The sequence below is a fragment of the Lepisma saccharinum genome, chromosome 8, assembly GCF_977018435.1.
Source record: "Lepisma saccharinum chromosome 8, izLepSacc3.1, whole genome shotgun sequence".
NCBI lineage: Eukaryota > Metazoa > Arthropoda > Insecta > Zygentoma > Lepismatidae > Lepisma > Lepisma saccharinum.
Window position 1 is genome coordinate 59,867,121 of NC_139236.1, and position 15,801 is coordinate 59,882,921.

At 37.2% G+C, this 15,801-nt stretch overlaps 1 protein-coding gene across 2 annotated transcripts in view; it reads left to right on the forward strand.

Annotated features, from left to right (window-relative positions):
- LOC145991494 (phenylalanine--tRNA ligase alpha subunit-like) overlaps window positions 1-13,248 on the forward strand; it is a 37,645-nt gene extending 24,397 nt beyond the window's left edge. For both annotated transcript variants that reach the window (XM_083127511.1, XM_083127512.1), the window contains exons 8-9: window positions 4,711-4,933; window positions 12,805-13,248. In XM_083127511.1, coding sequence (XP_082983637.1) covers window positions 4,711-4,933; window positions 12,805-12,910 — 329 coding nt within the window. In that variant the 3' untranslated portion in view covers window positions 12,911-13,248. The remainder of the gene's footprint in view (window positions 1-4,710; window positions 4,934-12,804) is intronic.
- Window positions 13,249-15,801: the final 2,553 nt, after the last annotated feature.

Here is a 15,801-nt window from a genome sequence, read left to right on the forward strand (position 1 = left end):
CTTGAAACTTAATAATAACAATTGAATCACAAATGACCTAAATCTACTATATTAAACTTGTATTGTTTCATAGTTTTGAATTATTGTAACTTGAAATCCAATTTTTCTTCAAAAATGATCAATCTTGCGAAAGAAACTAACCTTATATCAGCCATAAAATACTTAATTACTGCTAAATCTGCATAAAAACTAACTGTTGGAGTCATAAACATCTTAGCCTTGAAGAGAATTGCAAAGCAACATCAAGAATTTACATTCTTCATGTCAGCACCATCCAGTTTTTTTATAAATGTAAGCTCAGAGAATTCCGTAAAACAGATGCAATTTTGGCAAGAAAAATTGCTTTTACTTCATATTATTTGCTCAGAACTAGCATAAAGATTTTTATTGAATGCTCAATATGTTATGTCACATCTAAGTCGTTAATATTAGTGAAAATCAGTGTTTCCATCTACTTTTTTAGAAAATTCCTCGGTATTCCGCAGAAAAAATTACATGTTTCATCTTTCTTTTAACATGCCAAGTTAGATATAACATCTGCAACTTGTGCAATCGTGCAGTATCATAATTAGATTTTAACCTTTTATTTAATTTTTGTCAATAATCCATAATACTATCTACCTAATTACGAAGAAATGATGATAGTATGGATTTTTAGCATAAAAACAACTAAATATTACAAATTTTTTACCTCTTGAAACTTAATAATAACAATTGAATCACAAATGACCTAAATCTACTATATTAAACTTGTATTGTTTCATAGTTTTGAATTATTGTAACTTGAAATCCAAATTTTGTCCAAAAATGATCAATCTTGCGTAAGAAACTAATCTTAAATCAGCCATAAAATACTTAATTACTGCTAAATCTGCATAAAAACTAACTGTTGGAGTCATAAACATCTTAGCCTTGAAGAGAATTGCAAAGCAACATCAAGAATTTACATTCTTCATGTCAGCACCATCCAGTTTTTTTATAAATGTAAGCTCAGAGAATTCCGTAAAACAGATGCAATTTTGGCAAGAAACATTGCTTTTACTTCATATTAGTAGCTCAGAACTAGCATAAAGATTTTTATTGAATGCTCAATATGTCATGTAACATCCAAATCGTTAATATTAGTAAAAATCAGTGTTTCTCTCCTTTTTTTTAGAAAATTCCTCGGCATTCCGCAGAAAAAAAATCATGTTTCATCTTTCTTTTAGCATGTCACGTTAAATACAACATCTGCAACTTGTGCAATTGTGCAGCATAATAATTACATTTTAACCTTTTATTTTATTTTTGTCAATAATCTATAATTCTACCTACCTAATTACGAAAAAAATATGAATATAGTATATGGAGGGCATCACAAGCCTCATGAGAAACAAATCTATACAAGACTACATGAGAGAGAAAGAGGGAGATGATTAACATAAGTGAGTAACCTAACAAGTGATTAAGAGAGAAATATAATTAGGAATTAAGTTTTGTAACACAAAAAATTACCCATGTGGTGATTGATGGCTGGAAATATTGGAAAAGCTAGCTTTTACTATATAGCTATTTTTAACAGTAAAAACATGCAGGGAAATACTTTGCGTCTCGACCATTCACTTTTTCACTACACACAACGCAGGCAACTTATTTCTCACGATTATCATTTCATGAGGTGGAGAAGATCAGTGCTTCTTTACGTCCGCATATTTTAATTAAGCAAACAAAACAAAATACTTCTTTAAACACTGGCTTGAACTGCCTTGTTTCCACTCACTTTTTCACACACGTTACACAATACAGCTTAAATATATAGCGTGCATAAGTATAACACAATTAAACACACTTTTGCATTAATAATATTCAACTTACCGCTCAATAAACAACATTATTCTTCATAAGATGTGCACGTCTCCCGGTCAGCGTTGAAGGTAACAACATGGCCGCCGCAAAAAATGTCCCGGATAGCCGCCACGCATGACTGAATCCAAAGTTGCGGAAATGTCTCTGAAACATTTCTCAGAGATGTAAGAAAAATGAGACGTTGCAGAAACTAGACAATGAAACTATAACATGGCAATGTTTCAGAAACAGGGACTTCATGTGATGCTTTCTGTAACGTCAACGCGAAACCAGAATGTTAGAAACATAAATGAAAGATTGTAATATTTCTGAAATATGTCTGAAACTTGGTGTGCTGTATGGGGTGGGAGTTCAGGCAATAATTCATGGCAGGAATGTAAACACAGAAGTAACAAAAGAAAATATCGGCATTTCTACAATACTTTCCTTTGCGCAATAAATTGTTTCGGCTCATTTCCCATGTCAAAGCTGCTTGGACGCGGAGTTTAAAGGGCAAGCGGCGACGCTTGGCAATGCTCTACATGTGTTCTTAGCAAAGATGTGAATAGCATGGGAACCGGTTGCCAAGAAAAACAATTCTCTCTGTTGTTGTCAATTCGCACAGTGTGCAAGAATGAGATATGAAAGTTTCATTTTTATTCCACGGCCATCATTTTGATATGCATTTCATGACCATTGGGCTGACAATTACAGAGATTGTAACATCATAATTAATCACTAATTGTGACTGTTCCACAGATGATAGTACCATTATATTTGGCTGAGATATTTCCACATAAACAAGGTTCAATCACAAAAAAAAGTCATATTTTTATGACGATTTTACACGAAGCTACACACAATTGAATTCAATTTATGTAAAAAACACCCGAAAAAACTACACTTAAGAACATTTTTGCCTGAATAGAAAACAGACAGAGTTAAATTCACTTTGTCTTGCTTTTGTCTAAAAGCAGACACTTGTAGTTTTCCAATCAGGTATATTTGACTTTTTCCCTCCCACGGAGTACAATTTTACAAGCACGCAAAGCGGGGGCTCAATATTTTTGTCACGGATAGTATTCATGCTTTTTTTCCAACAACCATACTGTAGTAGTATCTGATGTAACAATTTGGTAGAAATAAAATATGGTTTTGGATCATACAGTGTAACTTAGGTCAAATTGTTCAGAATATACATTCCCCTGCAAGTGATTCAAATTTTATATTACACTGACATTGTTGCAAATTCAAATGTTTCAATTTATTTTACATATTTATTAGGAATTGAGACACTAACATTTAGGTACCTGGTCACATGACCTTCAAAAATGACAGATTGTAAATGTTTAGGGCTCTGACTCCACATCCCCCCTATATGTCTGCACAGCATGTTGCAATGTGCAGTGAGGGGGGATAACTTTATCTTCTTACCTTTACAGCACGTGAAATGGGTTTTTGCTTTGAAAAAGAAACTGTGTATTCAGAATATACTTTACAAATGTATGGTATATTAACTGCATGTTACATCTGTTATCAGCAAGCCCATTTATAGACTACAAAGTGCCCATAGATTATTCATTGTATATATGCCATCCATAAGAAGATTTCCATGCAAATACAGTGGAGTTTGATACTAAATAACATCATCAACATCTCAAAAAATGCCTTCATGTAGTTCGCAACACTCATGCATTGGTGCAAAATAGTAATACTAGCTATGGTGCCAGAAAAAGCTATGCGCATGTTTGGGTTATGGAAAAAAATTGTCCTGTAACTGTTCAGCATCATTATGGGAGAGAATACAAACAGGATCTGCTTGCACAACAATAACTGAAGTGTTGGTTAAAACATTTCAGGAAGCTGGCAATGTGTTACACCGAAAAGGAGCAAGTGCACAACAGTGGAAGCTATTAAGGAGTCATGTTTCCGGATTTCCACAAAATCTATCTTGCATGCCAGTCTCGAACTGGAAATGCCAAAATCGACAGTGCTGTTCAGTAAAGGAACAGTTGAAATAGTATGCATTCGAAATCAACTAACACAAAAAATATAACCATACAAAGTCACATGGAAGTTGCTATAGTGGAACCACAAGCAAAACAACCTGCGCAAGCCCAGGACTCCTGTGGACCGTACTCCCGCAAGGAGGGGAGGGGGAGAGTCGACCATACTTCCTTATGGCCCGAGCTGAAAGGAAGAAGGGAAAGCTGCGCGGGGACTTTTCATCCCAAGGTTTTTTTCCTTGTGGTCGATCTATACAAACATCATTTCCAGAATTATTTTCCACAGAGAGGAAACACTTTTTTCTTCCTCCTACCACCCTGTTCATAGTGCCTGGTCCAATCGTCCTGCATTTCACTACGTGAGTGAGAGGGAAATTTATAGTCAGGAGGGAGGACACAGAGAAAACTAAAGAAGATGGGAGGGAGTGGATAGAGGGGGAGATAAAGAAAAGTGCCTCCACTGGGTATCTCAACCATCAGGGAGGGCCTCCTGTGATGCCCTCTGCTCCTGGACACCTACACCTACCTACCCCCCCCCCCTCTCTCTCTCTCCCATGTGCCATATTTCTATCACCCTGGGAAGGTTCAGTAACTTCAAAGGAAGAAAGAGGAAAGAGAGAGATAAGCAGTGATGAGGTGACCTGTGTTTAACCCCCACTTACATGGTTTGATTTAACACTACAAATTAGTTGGATAATTCTTAAGACCTTGAGACATCTGTGTCTGTTCACGGCATGTCCATTTTTCAGAGCAGTTGTGATAAAATATCATCACAAAGATTAATTCATCGGCTTTGACAAAAAACAGAAATCCTGCATTACTATTGAAAATCAAAGTTCACGTTCAGTGCAAAAGTTGATTCTTCTTTTTCTTCTTTCAGGTATTCTGTATGAGTTCTTCAGGAAGTTAGGTATTGCGGAGTTGCATTTCAAGCCAGCATACAACCCATATACAGAACCAAGCATGGAAATCTTCAGTTACCACGTTGGATTGAAGAAATGGGTTGAGGTTGGAAACTCGGGCATATTTCGACCAGAGATGCTTCTCCCCATGGGTCTTCCAGAAAATGTAAATGTTATAGCATGGGGCCTTTCTCTTGAGAGGTAAGTTTGCAATTTGATTTATGTATTTATTTCACTCTCAGAAGAAACATTAAAGTTGCACTTTCCATGTCAGGAAGGGCCATCAATTCAGAGGTAGGATTCTACAAATTCTCGATCCCAAACCACAGTGGAAGTGGAGCAATCAGCTTTCACCCACCCTCTGTGTTGTCACATCCTGATGCCCATTGATGAAAGAGTCTGTGAGCTGTTTTTGCAACGACATCAATGAAAAAGTTCATGGAGCTGAACCCAGTGTTTCAAGTCAAATGCTTCGGTTGGTACTTGGACTGGCAAGAAAACCTGGCAGTTGTAAATGACTTCCGTGAAGATGATTGTTGCACATTAATATATTTTGTTTCATAGATCTACAGAAAACCGTATGCCATTTGATAACATTTAAGTAACTGTCTTGAAAATAACTTCATCCAAAATGCTGTCCATTTTTCATACACATTTTTATAACCTAGCTTTGAAGCTCTCATGCATTGCATATCCCGCCATGTCTTGAGGTATTGTATTTTCCTTAAGAGCAGTGGCTGTCCCTCCATGGAACAGAGGAAACAGGCTGTTCCCTCCTATTTGTCGCCCTTTTCAACCATTTGACTTGACTTGACTTGACTTAATTCCTGTTGTTCCCTGTGGAACATAGGGCATCAACAAAGCATCTGCACCTGGTCCTACTCACGGCAATTCTCTTCACTGCATTCCAGCTCTTTCCTTCCTCCAAGGCCTCAGCGTGAACAGATCTTTGCCACGTCTGTCTAGGCCTCCCTCTTTTCCTTCTTCCCTGCGGGTTCCAGTCTAGTGCCTCTCTCTCGACAGCCTCATTTTCCTTCCTCAACGTATGCCCTATCCAATTCCATTTTCGCCGCTTTATTTGTATGGACACCTCAGTTTCTCCAGATTTTCTCCAAAGTTCTTGGTTTTGAATCACTTCTGGCCAAAAGATATTCAAAATTTTTCTCAGGCAGCGATTGATGAAGGTCTGTAATTTAGAGGTAATCGTTTTGGTTACTTTCCACGTCTCAGACCCATATAACAGTACAGACTTAACATTACTTCCAAAAATACGAAGTTTGGTCTTCATAGATATCATAGAGCCTCACAAAGGTACCATTTGCTTTTTGGATTCGTTGAGAAACATCCTGTGCAGCCCTCCGTCTTTTGCCACCACACTACCCAGGTAAGTAAAGCTATCCACATTTTCAATAGATCTACAGAAAACTGTATGCCATTTGATAACATTTAAGTAACTGTCTTGAAAATAACTTCATCCAAAATGCTGTCCATTTTTCATACACATTTTTATAACCTAGCTTTGAAGCTCTCATGCATTGCATATCCCACCATGTCTTGAGGTATTGTTGTATTTTCCTTAAGAGCAGTGGCTGTCCCTCAATGGAACAGAGGGAACAGGCTGTTCCCTCCTATTTATCGCCCTTTTCAACCATTTACAGTTAGCTATATATTAACATAATGAGAACGCTTCTTTCTCGCGAAATCAATGCTTCCAAAAGTAACATTTGAGGAGAAGTTTTCACCCTGGCTTTACCTTTGTTCACATGTACCCTCGTCCACCCACCTCGTTTCACCCGCTAGTCTGCTGCCTAACTAGTATTTCCGAACACGCATGAAGGTAAATGCCCCATCACGGAAGCTGAACCTCCAAGCTGTTTTCTCGATAGATATAGTGAATTCGCTCTTCTTCATATTTTTCCTGTGTTGTGGAATGTAACCGCTTCCTAGTGATAGGTTTGATTGTGGTAAGTCAATAACATCCTAATCTCATTGCAAACTTGTGTCTTAACATTCATAAACTAACATTCATAACTAGAAAAATCGTCTACCATGTAAGTACCTGTTAAATCCTTCGAAATAAGCTGGCCATGGAACAGCTCACATCCACCTGTTCCGTCAACTCCGCCATCTGCATGCCATTACTGCATTAAAAACATTTGGATTCACAAGAATTGATACGCAACTCAATGAGCAACATCGTCATGATGTAGCCATCCATAATGAAAATGTATATAAGAATAGGCAGGTGTTCTAACGTTTGATAAATGTCACTTGTTTTTCTTATCAAAACAGGAATTGGCATTTAGAGGTGACGATGAATACTTCACTTAATAAAGGGAATTACATCAAAATAATAAGTTTGGTTGTGGAATATGATGAAATGCTTTCAAACCACTTGTCTACTGCAAAGATATTCACAGGAATGTCCAACAGAATTCAAAACGATATGATTAATTCTGTAGCGGAAGTTATGTTTGATGAAATAAAAAGGGAAATTACCCAAACTCTATTTGTTGCGATATTAATTGATTAAACTACGGACATTGCAAGCAAGTCTCAACTTTCAACGATGATGCGCTATGTGACAGAACAATGGCAAGGTTGAAGAACGTTTCTTGGTCTTTACGATGTGAGTGGAGAGAGGTCTGCAGCGGCTTTAGCTGAACATGTCTTTGAATGTCTGCTCTAATACACCATCGGTCCAAACAAACTGGTAGCCCAGACTTACAACGGAGCTGCAGTAATGTCTTGAGAATTAAGTGGCTTGCTATCGCGTGTGAGACCAAATTATCCATATGTTCTCTTTATACATTGTTTTGCGCACAGACAATCTGGTTATTTCACAAGCCATAAACAATTCCAAGGACTGTAAGATAGTTTTCAAAACAATAACTGGGTTCTCAGCATTTTTTTCAAAATCTTCGAAAAGATTGCATGCTTTAGATAGAGAGGTAAAAAAAACCGACTTCCCAAAGTTGCACCCACAAGATGGAATTTCAATTCTAGAATCGTTCAAACAGTTTTCAAGCATCAATTATCATTGGAAAATTTCTTTCAAAACATTATTGACAATCCTGATGAGGACACTGAAACATATCTTACTTCTCGGGGGTTTCTGGCTTCACTTCACTTCTTATGTTCAATACCCGGTGGAGGCACATAGTGGTTTGGATCCCACTTTAAACTGTAGGTCCAGTCCCGATTAGCCTTTCTGTGCATAAAGTGGACTTGAAACAACAAATCAATCAATCAATTTCGATTTCTTTTCTCGTAGAAATTTTCAATGAACTCTTCTCTATCATTGACACTCCCTTTGAGATTCTGCAAAAGAAAGCTATAAATATCAATTACTGCTTGCACAAAATATCTGAATTTAAAGTTATTATTAATGGAAAGAGGGTAGATTTCGACACATTTTGGGAGAAGATACAAGATAGTCATGAACTACCACCAAAAAGAATAACACCATTAAGCCTTGTTTCCATGATTATGAAAAATTAATATGCTGACCAAGGCAGTAATTTATTTTATTAAAAACATAAACTAAACATAATGTTTCAACCTTCTAGCAAGGTCTTCTTCAGACTCTGTATCAAGTACAAAAGTAACAAGATACAAAAACAGGGCATTATAAACACAGTCAAAAAAGTTTTGCATCACCCGAGAAGTGATGAAAATAGCATCCACAACATGCCGAAGCCGACAAGAAACGATGAAGCAGAGCTCATTGTGCAAAGTAACGCGATCGACGTGCAATACCTATTACCACAGACGACTACCAGAGTCGGCAAGCGTATGTGTGTGTTCGAGCGTAGCACCACGGTAGTCGGCAGTGGTTAGTTAGGTGGTCCTTATGTCCAGTTAGCGAAGGCAAGCAAGTGCAGTTGTGTGCAAGGCATGCCTAGGTGTACGATAGTGCAGTTTGATCAGCCAGGATCATCACGCCACTGCAGACTGGCATGTCACAACGGGCTGTAGCTAGGGCTGTTGGAGTGGCGCAAAGCGTTGTCTGTAGGACCTGGAGGCGGTATACATACACAGGAAAAGTAGCAGATCGTCAACGGACAGGTCGTCCACGGGTCACAACACCAGCACAAGACTGCTATGTACGACTCTCAGCTCGGCGACAGAATACCATGACGGCAAGGATCATCACTCATGCCCTCCAGGCAGCATCTGGTGTGATGTGTCAAACCAAACGGTCCGTAACAAACCCCGAGAATGTGGTTTACGTTCCAGAAGACCTCTCCGGTGCCAGTACCTATTGCCACGACATCGGCGTGACCGTGTGCATTGGGCCTGTGCACATCAAAATTGAGGACCCGGTAATTGGGCTCATGTGCTCTTCGCCGATGAATGTAGGCTCTGTCTAAGGCCAGATTCACGAAGAGGACTGGTGTGGCGAGGCCCTGGACTGCTGGAGCACCTTTGTGGTGTCCAGGGGTCCATCCATACCAAGGAGGAGGGATCATGCTCGGATGTAGAATGCCCCTAATTTCAATTAAAGGGACACAAACAGTTGTTCGTTATGTCAGAACATTCTCCAGACGACTATAGAACAATTTCATCAGGAAATCGGTGACGAACTTGACTTGGTGGATGAAAATGCCCGTCCACACCGTGCACAGATGGTGCATGATTATCTGCAGGCGGCGAATATCCGTCGCATGCTCTGGCCAGCGCAAAGTCCCGACATGAATTGCATCGAACATGCATGGGCATTGCTAAAAAATGCCATTGCAAACCGTCCTGTGGCTCCCACCAATCTTTGTGAAGTTCATCTTGCAGCACAGGACGAATGGGATCTCTTACCGCAAGATCACCTTGATCGTCGCATCCTCAGTATGCCACAGCGTGTTTAAGACCTTCCTGCAACCAGAGGAGAACACGCCTGGTGGTAGAAAATGTTTCTGGTGGATCCGCTATGACGAACAGCCTTCTTGTGACAGTTCCTTGTTTCATCGCCTCCATCATGAATTCTGCCATTTTCTTTTTAAACACATTTCTGAGAAAATTGTATGTTTTTTGTTCCCTTTTCATTCAACATGTCTTGTTCTTCATATTTTCTTTTGTATTCCCACTATCACTGTCAATAAACCTTGTGCTTCATATATCTTTTGTCATTTTGCATCCTGATGCAAAACTTTTTTGACTGTGTTTATATACACAAATATTACTCCCTCCAGACTATTAGAAAGTTGTTCTGGAACTTTCTAGCAGGTAGCTTTCCCTTGTCAACTGTACTTTCACCTATATATAATGCCCTGTTTTTGTATCTTGTTACTTTTGTACTTGATACAGAGTCTGAAGAAGACCTTGCTAGAAAATTGAAACGTTACGTTTTTAATAAAATAAATTACTGCCTTGGTCAGCATATTAATTTTTCATAACCAAAAAGAAGGAGAACAAGCGATCTTGATGTGAAAACAAGTTATGTAAGGCTTTATAACGAAATAGTAGATAACATTGCACATAAAATCTCTGAAAGATTTTGAGAGCTGGGAAAACTTCAGTTTCTAGAACTTGTTGACCAAAGCAAATGGAGCGAACATAAAAAATGTTTTTCTGAAAGTGCATTCCATTCTTGAAAGGAGACATATGGCCAGCATTTTGATTTTTCCCGCTTGCATAGTGATCTTATTGCATCCTACAATATAGAAGACTTCAGTGGGAAAAGTGTGTCGGAAGCAACTACTTTCTTGAAAAAAACTGAGCTGAGTGAAGATGGTTTTCCAGAACTTTTCAAATTGTGTTTGCCTCATTTTGACTATTCCCGCATGTAGTGCTTGTGTTGAACGGTCCTATTCCACTTTAAAAAGAGTGAAAACCTACGCTAGGAATACCCAAATAGAAGATTGACTATCAAATTTCGATAGAGAAAGACATAATGAATGATCTCAAGAATTCACATGGCTTCTATGATGCAGTTATCGACAAGTTCTTAACAAAAGAAAGAAGAATGGACTTGATCTACAAATAAAAAAATGACACAGGTATGGTCGACAAAACATTAATGTCTCTGATCAATAAATTTTACATTATTTTTTTGCTTGTTGTTCATCCACAAAGTATTTTGTTTTGAATGTTTTCTTTACATTCTCATATTTACTTATTTTTATTATGGCCATATGTAAAATAAATGTGTGTAATGTGTATCACGTCTGACAATACTGTATATAATATATGCATCATATATTATTCGTTACTTGATTTATTTGCAATAATTGTCGAATTTTACGGGTTATGTGGCTTTATATTAACGGATACACATATCTATACATATATGGGAGGGTGAGGGTGCAAGTGAGGTGACCTGCCTGATCTAGCACTGCAGACCACTGCTTAAGAGTAACACCTTTCACCAAAGGAAATAATCACAAACAGATAGGTTTGGTGCACAAGCAGGTCATGTCAAGTCACTGTGCAGCGAAATTACATGGCCAGGAAACATTTCTTTGATATCCTTCATGGAAGTTGTTGCTGTATGAGCAGCAAATCATACATTTTGTGTATTAATTCCATCTTTCCAGTTGTGGCGCAAAAAAACAAAAAAAAAGATGATCAGAATTAAGAAAAATAACAATCAGAATTATCTGTTTTGCCACACCACACCATGCTGTAATGTATTCAGAATGAAGAGGATAGTAGTAAAGTTGTGCATTTCCATCTGACCAGATACATGGAAATACACTTCGTCAATCATAAGCACAATGATAACATTAAAATGCAAAAGAAGCTGTCACCAAGTTCGAGTAACAATCACCACTCTTAAAAAATGTCTCTATTACAAAACTACAATGCTGTACATTCCACTACTCTGTAGCTGCTGAAATGACATGGTCATTACATACTGTCTAATGCCACCAAGAACGTGATCCTCCTACCTCTGTTGCCCAAACTACAACCATTTAAAAACCACCATGTTTCCCTGCTGGACTCTGTATAATGAAGTTTTAAAATATAAAAATCTGTAGACATTCATGAACGAAAAAAATAAATTTAGTTATTAAAAATATCATGATTTTAATTCAATTGAAACTATAACAAACCAATTTAACTCTGCTTTCTTGAATTATTATTTTTTCATTTTTTATTTTTCTGTGATAGTTCTAGGGTTATCTGTGTGTAGTTTTAATGTAGCTTTAATGTTCATTGTCAAAGAAATATACCTATTCTATAAAGATATTCAAACTGCAAAAATTACTATGTGCGACACTGGAAAATTATCTGCCGTGACTGAACTATTATTATTTTATGAAAATAAAATATAGTTCTTGTAAGTATAGAATTATAGCTTCACAGTATCACACACACAAGTACACACATACACACAAATAAGATTCTTCAAAAATTGTTAGCAACACTTTAAATCAAAATTGGATAACTTTATATATATTAATATTATCCTGAAGTGTTTCAATGTAAAACAACAAACTTTGTCATATGATTGGCACATGCAGATGCCCTTCGTGGAATTTTAAGTGAAAAAATGGAGGTTCGACAAGGACAAACCTCTGAGTCTCGCAAACTCAGTTGGTAGAGCAATGGTACGAGGCTCAGGTTTCACTCCTAGTCGAGCCTGCATTTTTCACTTAATTTTCTACCAAGTACATTCCCTCTGTGTGCTAGGTCATAAGGTAATAAATACACAGCACACTGGGAGATACTAGGATCTGTTGACGTGACTCCCATCATCAGCATTTCAACAGCAACAGATCCAGATATGATATCACTGACAGACAATTCCACACAGATAAAATAATGGAACCGTAAAATCAGGCAAAGACAGGGCTGGCTCTGTAGCTTGGTACGTGTTAGTCCTTCTTTAGCCTGCATTTTATGCTTAAATTTCTACGCACAAATTTTGTTGTTGTAAATGGATTGTAATTGTGGATCACATCCATTTTCCTCAACTTCACCTGAAGAAGACTGTTAAAACAGTGGAAACTTTATTTTTAGAAACAAGTATGTGATAAAAGGAAGTGAAAACTAATTATTTATATTATTTATTCTGAACAATGTTGGTACAAGCTATACTTTAATTTTATTTTGAGGCGTTCTTTTGTTTTTAGGCCTACCATGATCAAATATGGATTGGATAACATCCGTGATCTTGTTGGACCAAAAGTGGATTTGCAGATGGTGCAAGACAACCCTATCTGCCGCTTAGACAAATAATTATTGTTTTTGTATTTCTCAGGTATTAAAGATGGGGGGGTATTTCATTTTCTAGTAATGTGAGGAAAGTTGGTGATATAAACATTATAATGTTAAAAAGTTTGCAAAGTTTTAATATGCCTTCCCTTACCAGTATTCATTAGTTCAGGAAGAGTACTTGATTTTGCAATGGAGCTCTTAAGATATTTATTTATTATTATTGCCTTTTGTGTTACATTGCAATTATAATATTTAATGTTTTTCACAGTCACGTGAAACTTTATACTGAAAGAGTACATGTGTGTTTGAAAACTGTTCTATTTTTGTACCAAGAAAGTTTATTTAATAAATATATTCAATTGTTCTAATTTAGTTTGTCTTATTTCTTTCAGTTATAATCCTTTTATGTTAGATTTAATATCTAATTATAATAATAGTAACATTTGTGCTTTATTTTATGGCAAGATTTCAGAAATACTTAATAAAGCTACCACCTTCACATATTTGAATCGGTAACCCAAATATTTCATCAAGTGCTTTTATGTAGGCACATGTGCAACTCAACTATGATTTTCTTTTCTATTTTTCTATAATCTATCCCTATCAGTACTCTTCCCTGCACGTCTTCTTTATAATTTTCCTTTTCTCATTTTATAATTACCTCATATATCCATCCATAATTTCTCCATGTATTGTTTCCCTCTTTTTGCTGACCTACATGGCAGTGTGGTTAGCACAGCATGCTATGATGCCCGAGGCCGCTGGTTCAAATCCCGTACTGGACATGGGTGTTCTTTGTGAGTGTCCCTTCATCAGTTTCTCATCCTTATCTTTGCAATTAGCCAAAAGTGGCAGACAAGTTAAGTAAAACAAACCAAATCAATCAATTTCCCTCTTTGTGAACTTTGATCGCTTGTTGTGCAACACTGTTATTGTCTTTCTATTTTGTCTTAAAAAAAATAGTGGGTGTCAGTCAAGTCTTTCCATCACAAACAATGATTTGAATTATGAAATGTTAAAATTATTGTGAAATTTAACAATCAATCTATCATTAGTGGCAGGTGCAGATAATCACTATTCACCAATTATAAAATCACATCTTTATACAGGGTGTCCAGGCTAGAGGTATACAAAAATATATATGCTTATAAAGAAAGAACTATACATTTTACGTTGTTGGGTAAATGCTCATTCGATAGAAAATCTCCCCGAGATTTGATCGTTACCATTTCAAGGTCAGCACCGAGTCGTATAGATTGCGCATGCACACAAATGTTCAATGTGACGAGCTCTGGCAAGGCTAGCAACGTATGCCTGTCAGTCAACATGTTGATGCCACAATGAAAGGTGCAGTGTGTGCTATGGTTAGCAGAGTTCAAATCAATAACACTTATTCAGCGGCGTGCAAGAAGAGAATGGAACGTGGATCCTCCCACTTTTCCTGGACGTTGGATCGAAAGAGGAGGTCCCACTGCCTGCCCCCTCGATCTCCAGATCTGACGCCGCTGGACTTATTTTGATTGATTGAGTTGGTGTTTTAAGTCCACTTTGTGCACAGAAAGGCACTATGTGCCTCCACCGGGTATCAAACCCAGGACCCCTTGTTTACCAGGCGATGACGCTATCACTGTGCCATCAGGGAGGCTGCTGGACTTCTTTGCATGGGGGTTTATCAAGGACGTTGTGTACAGGACGAAAGTTCCAGATCCAGTCCACATGTTGACTGTCAGGTGTACGCTGCTAGACTTGCCAGAGCACATCACATTGAATATTTGTGCATATGGGTGATCTATACGACTCGATGCTAACTTTGAAATGGTGACGATCAAATCTCGGGGAGATTTTCTATCGATTGAGCATTTACCAAGAACATAAAATGTATAGTTCTTTCTTTATAAACATATATTTTTGTATACCTCTATCCTGGATACCCTGTATATAAAATGCACACACTTATGTACACATAAACATTGATCTGATTGTTGCTTTACCATGCTGAAAATTCCTGATATTGTCATCTTGGAAAATAGATGTTGATGCTGACCAGCCTAAAATTGCACATTTCACACATTTTATTTTGTTTCAGTGACAGTAATTTGCATTAATTATTATAGAGGACTCGACTGAGAGGACTCGACTGATAGGTATAAGTGTGAGGTTGGTATAGATTGTTGGAACTTCATAACATCAAACTGAAGCATTGTTTTGGTTACCACTTTTCAAGTATCGATTTTTGAATTCATCTGTGCATTTAAGGTTATTTGGAAGAGTATTTATGGTATGAACATTAAGTTGTGCAAGAACTCATAAAAGTTTTTAAATATATGGTCCAGACTATTTATTTTTATTTATTGTAAGAAAACCAGAATTATCTGGTTCTTGTCACATTACATCATATTGTAAAAAGTCTCCACTTCTACACTTATTAAAATACTTTTATTGCACTGAGATGGTGAGTCATTCACTTTAACAGGACATCATATTTCTTAATGCTCAGTTTATCTTTTTATTACTATTTCATGCAAATCTGTTAATAATTACAGAAAGGTTATCCTTTTCTTTTAGCCATTTGCACTTAGCTTAAATTTCCTGATAAAATTTTATTGCAAAATTGATGTTATTTTGCATGTCATAAGGTGCCATTCAGCAAACGGAGCAAATCATTTGTAACAAATTTTGATTCAGTGCATTTAAAAGTGATATTACTGTACAGAAATAGAAGTGAGTATTGAATTTTAACAATTGTTTCCTTACGTTTTGAGTTGTTTGTTTGTTAAATCTGCTTTATGCACAGAAAGGCTAATCAGAACTGGGAACAAGCCAATCAACAGCAATGCTTCACTTCACAGCAGCATGACAGGCCACACAAGAATGCATCCAATTGGTGAAATTCTCAAGCAACACCTGTTACC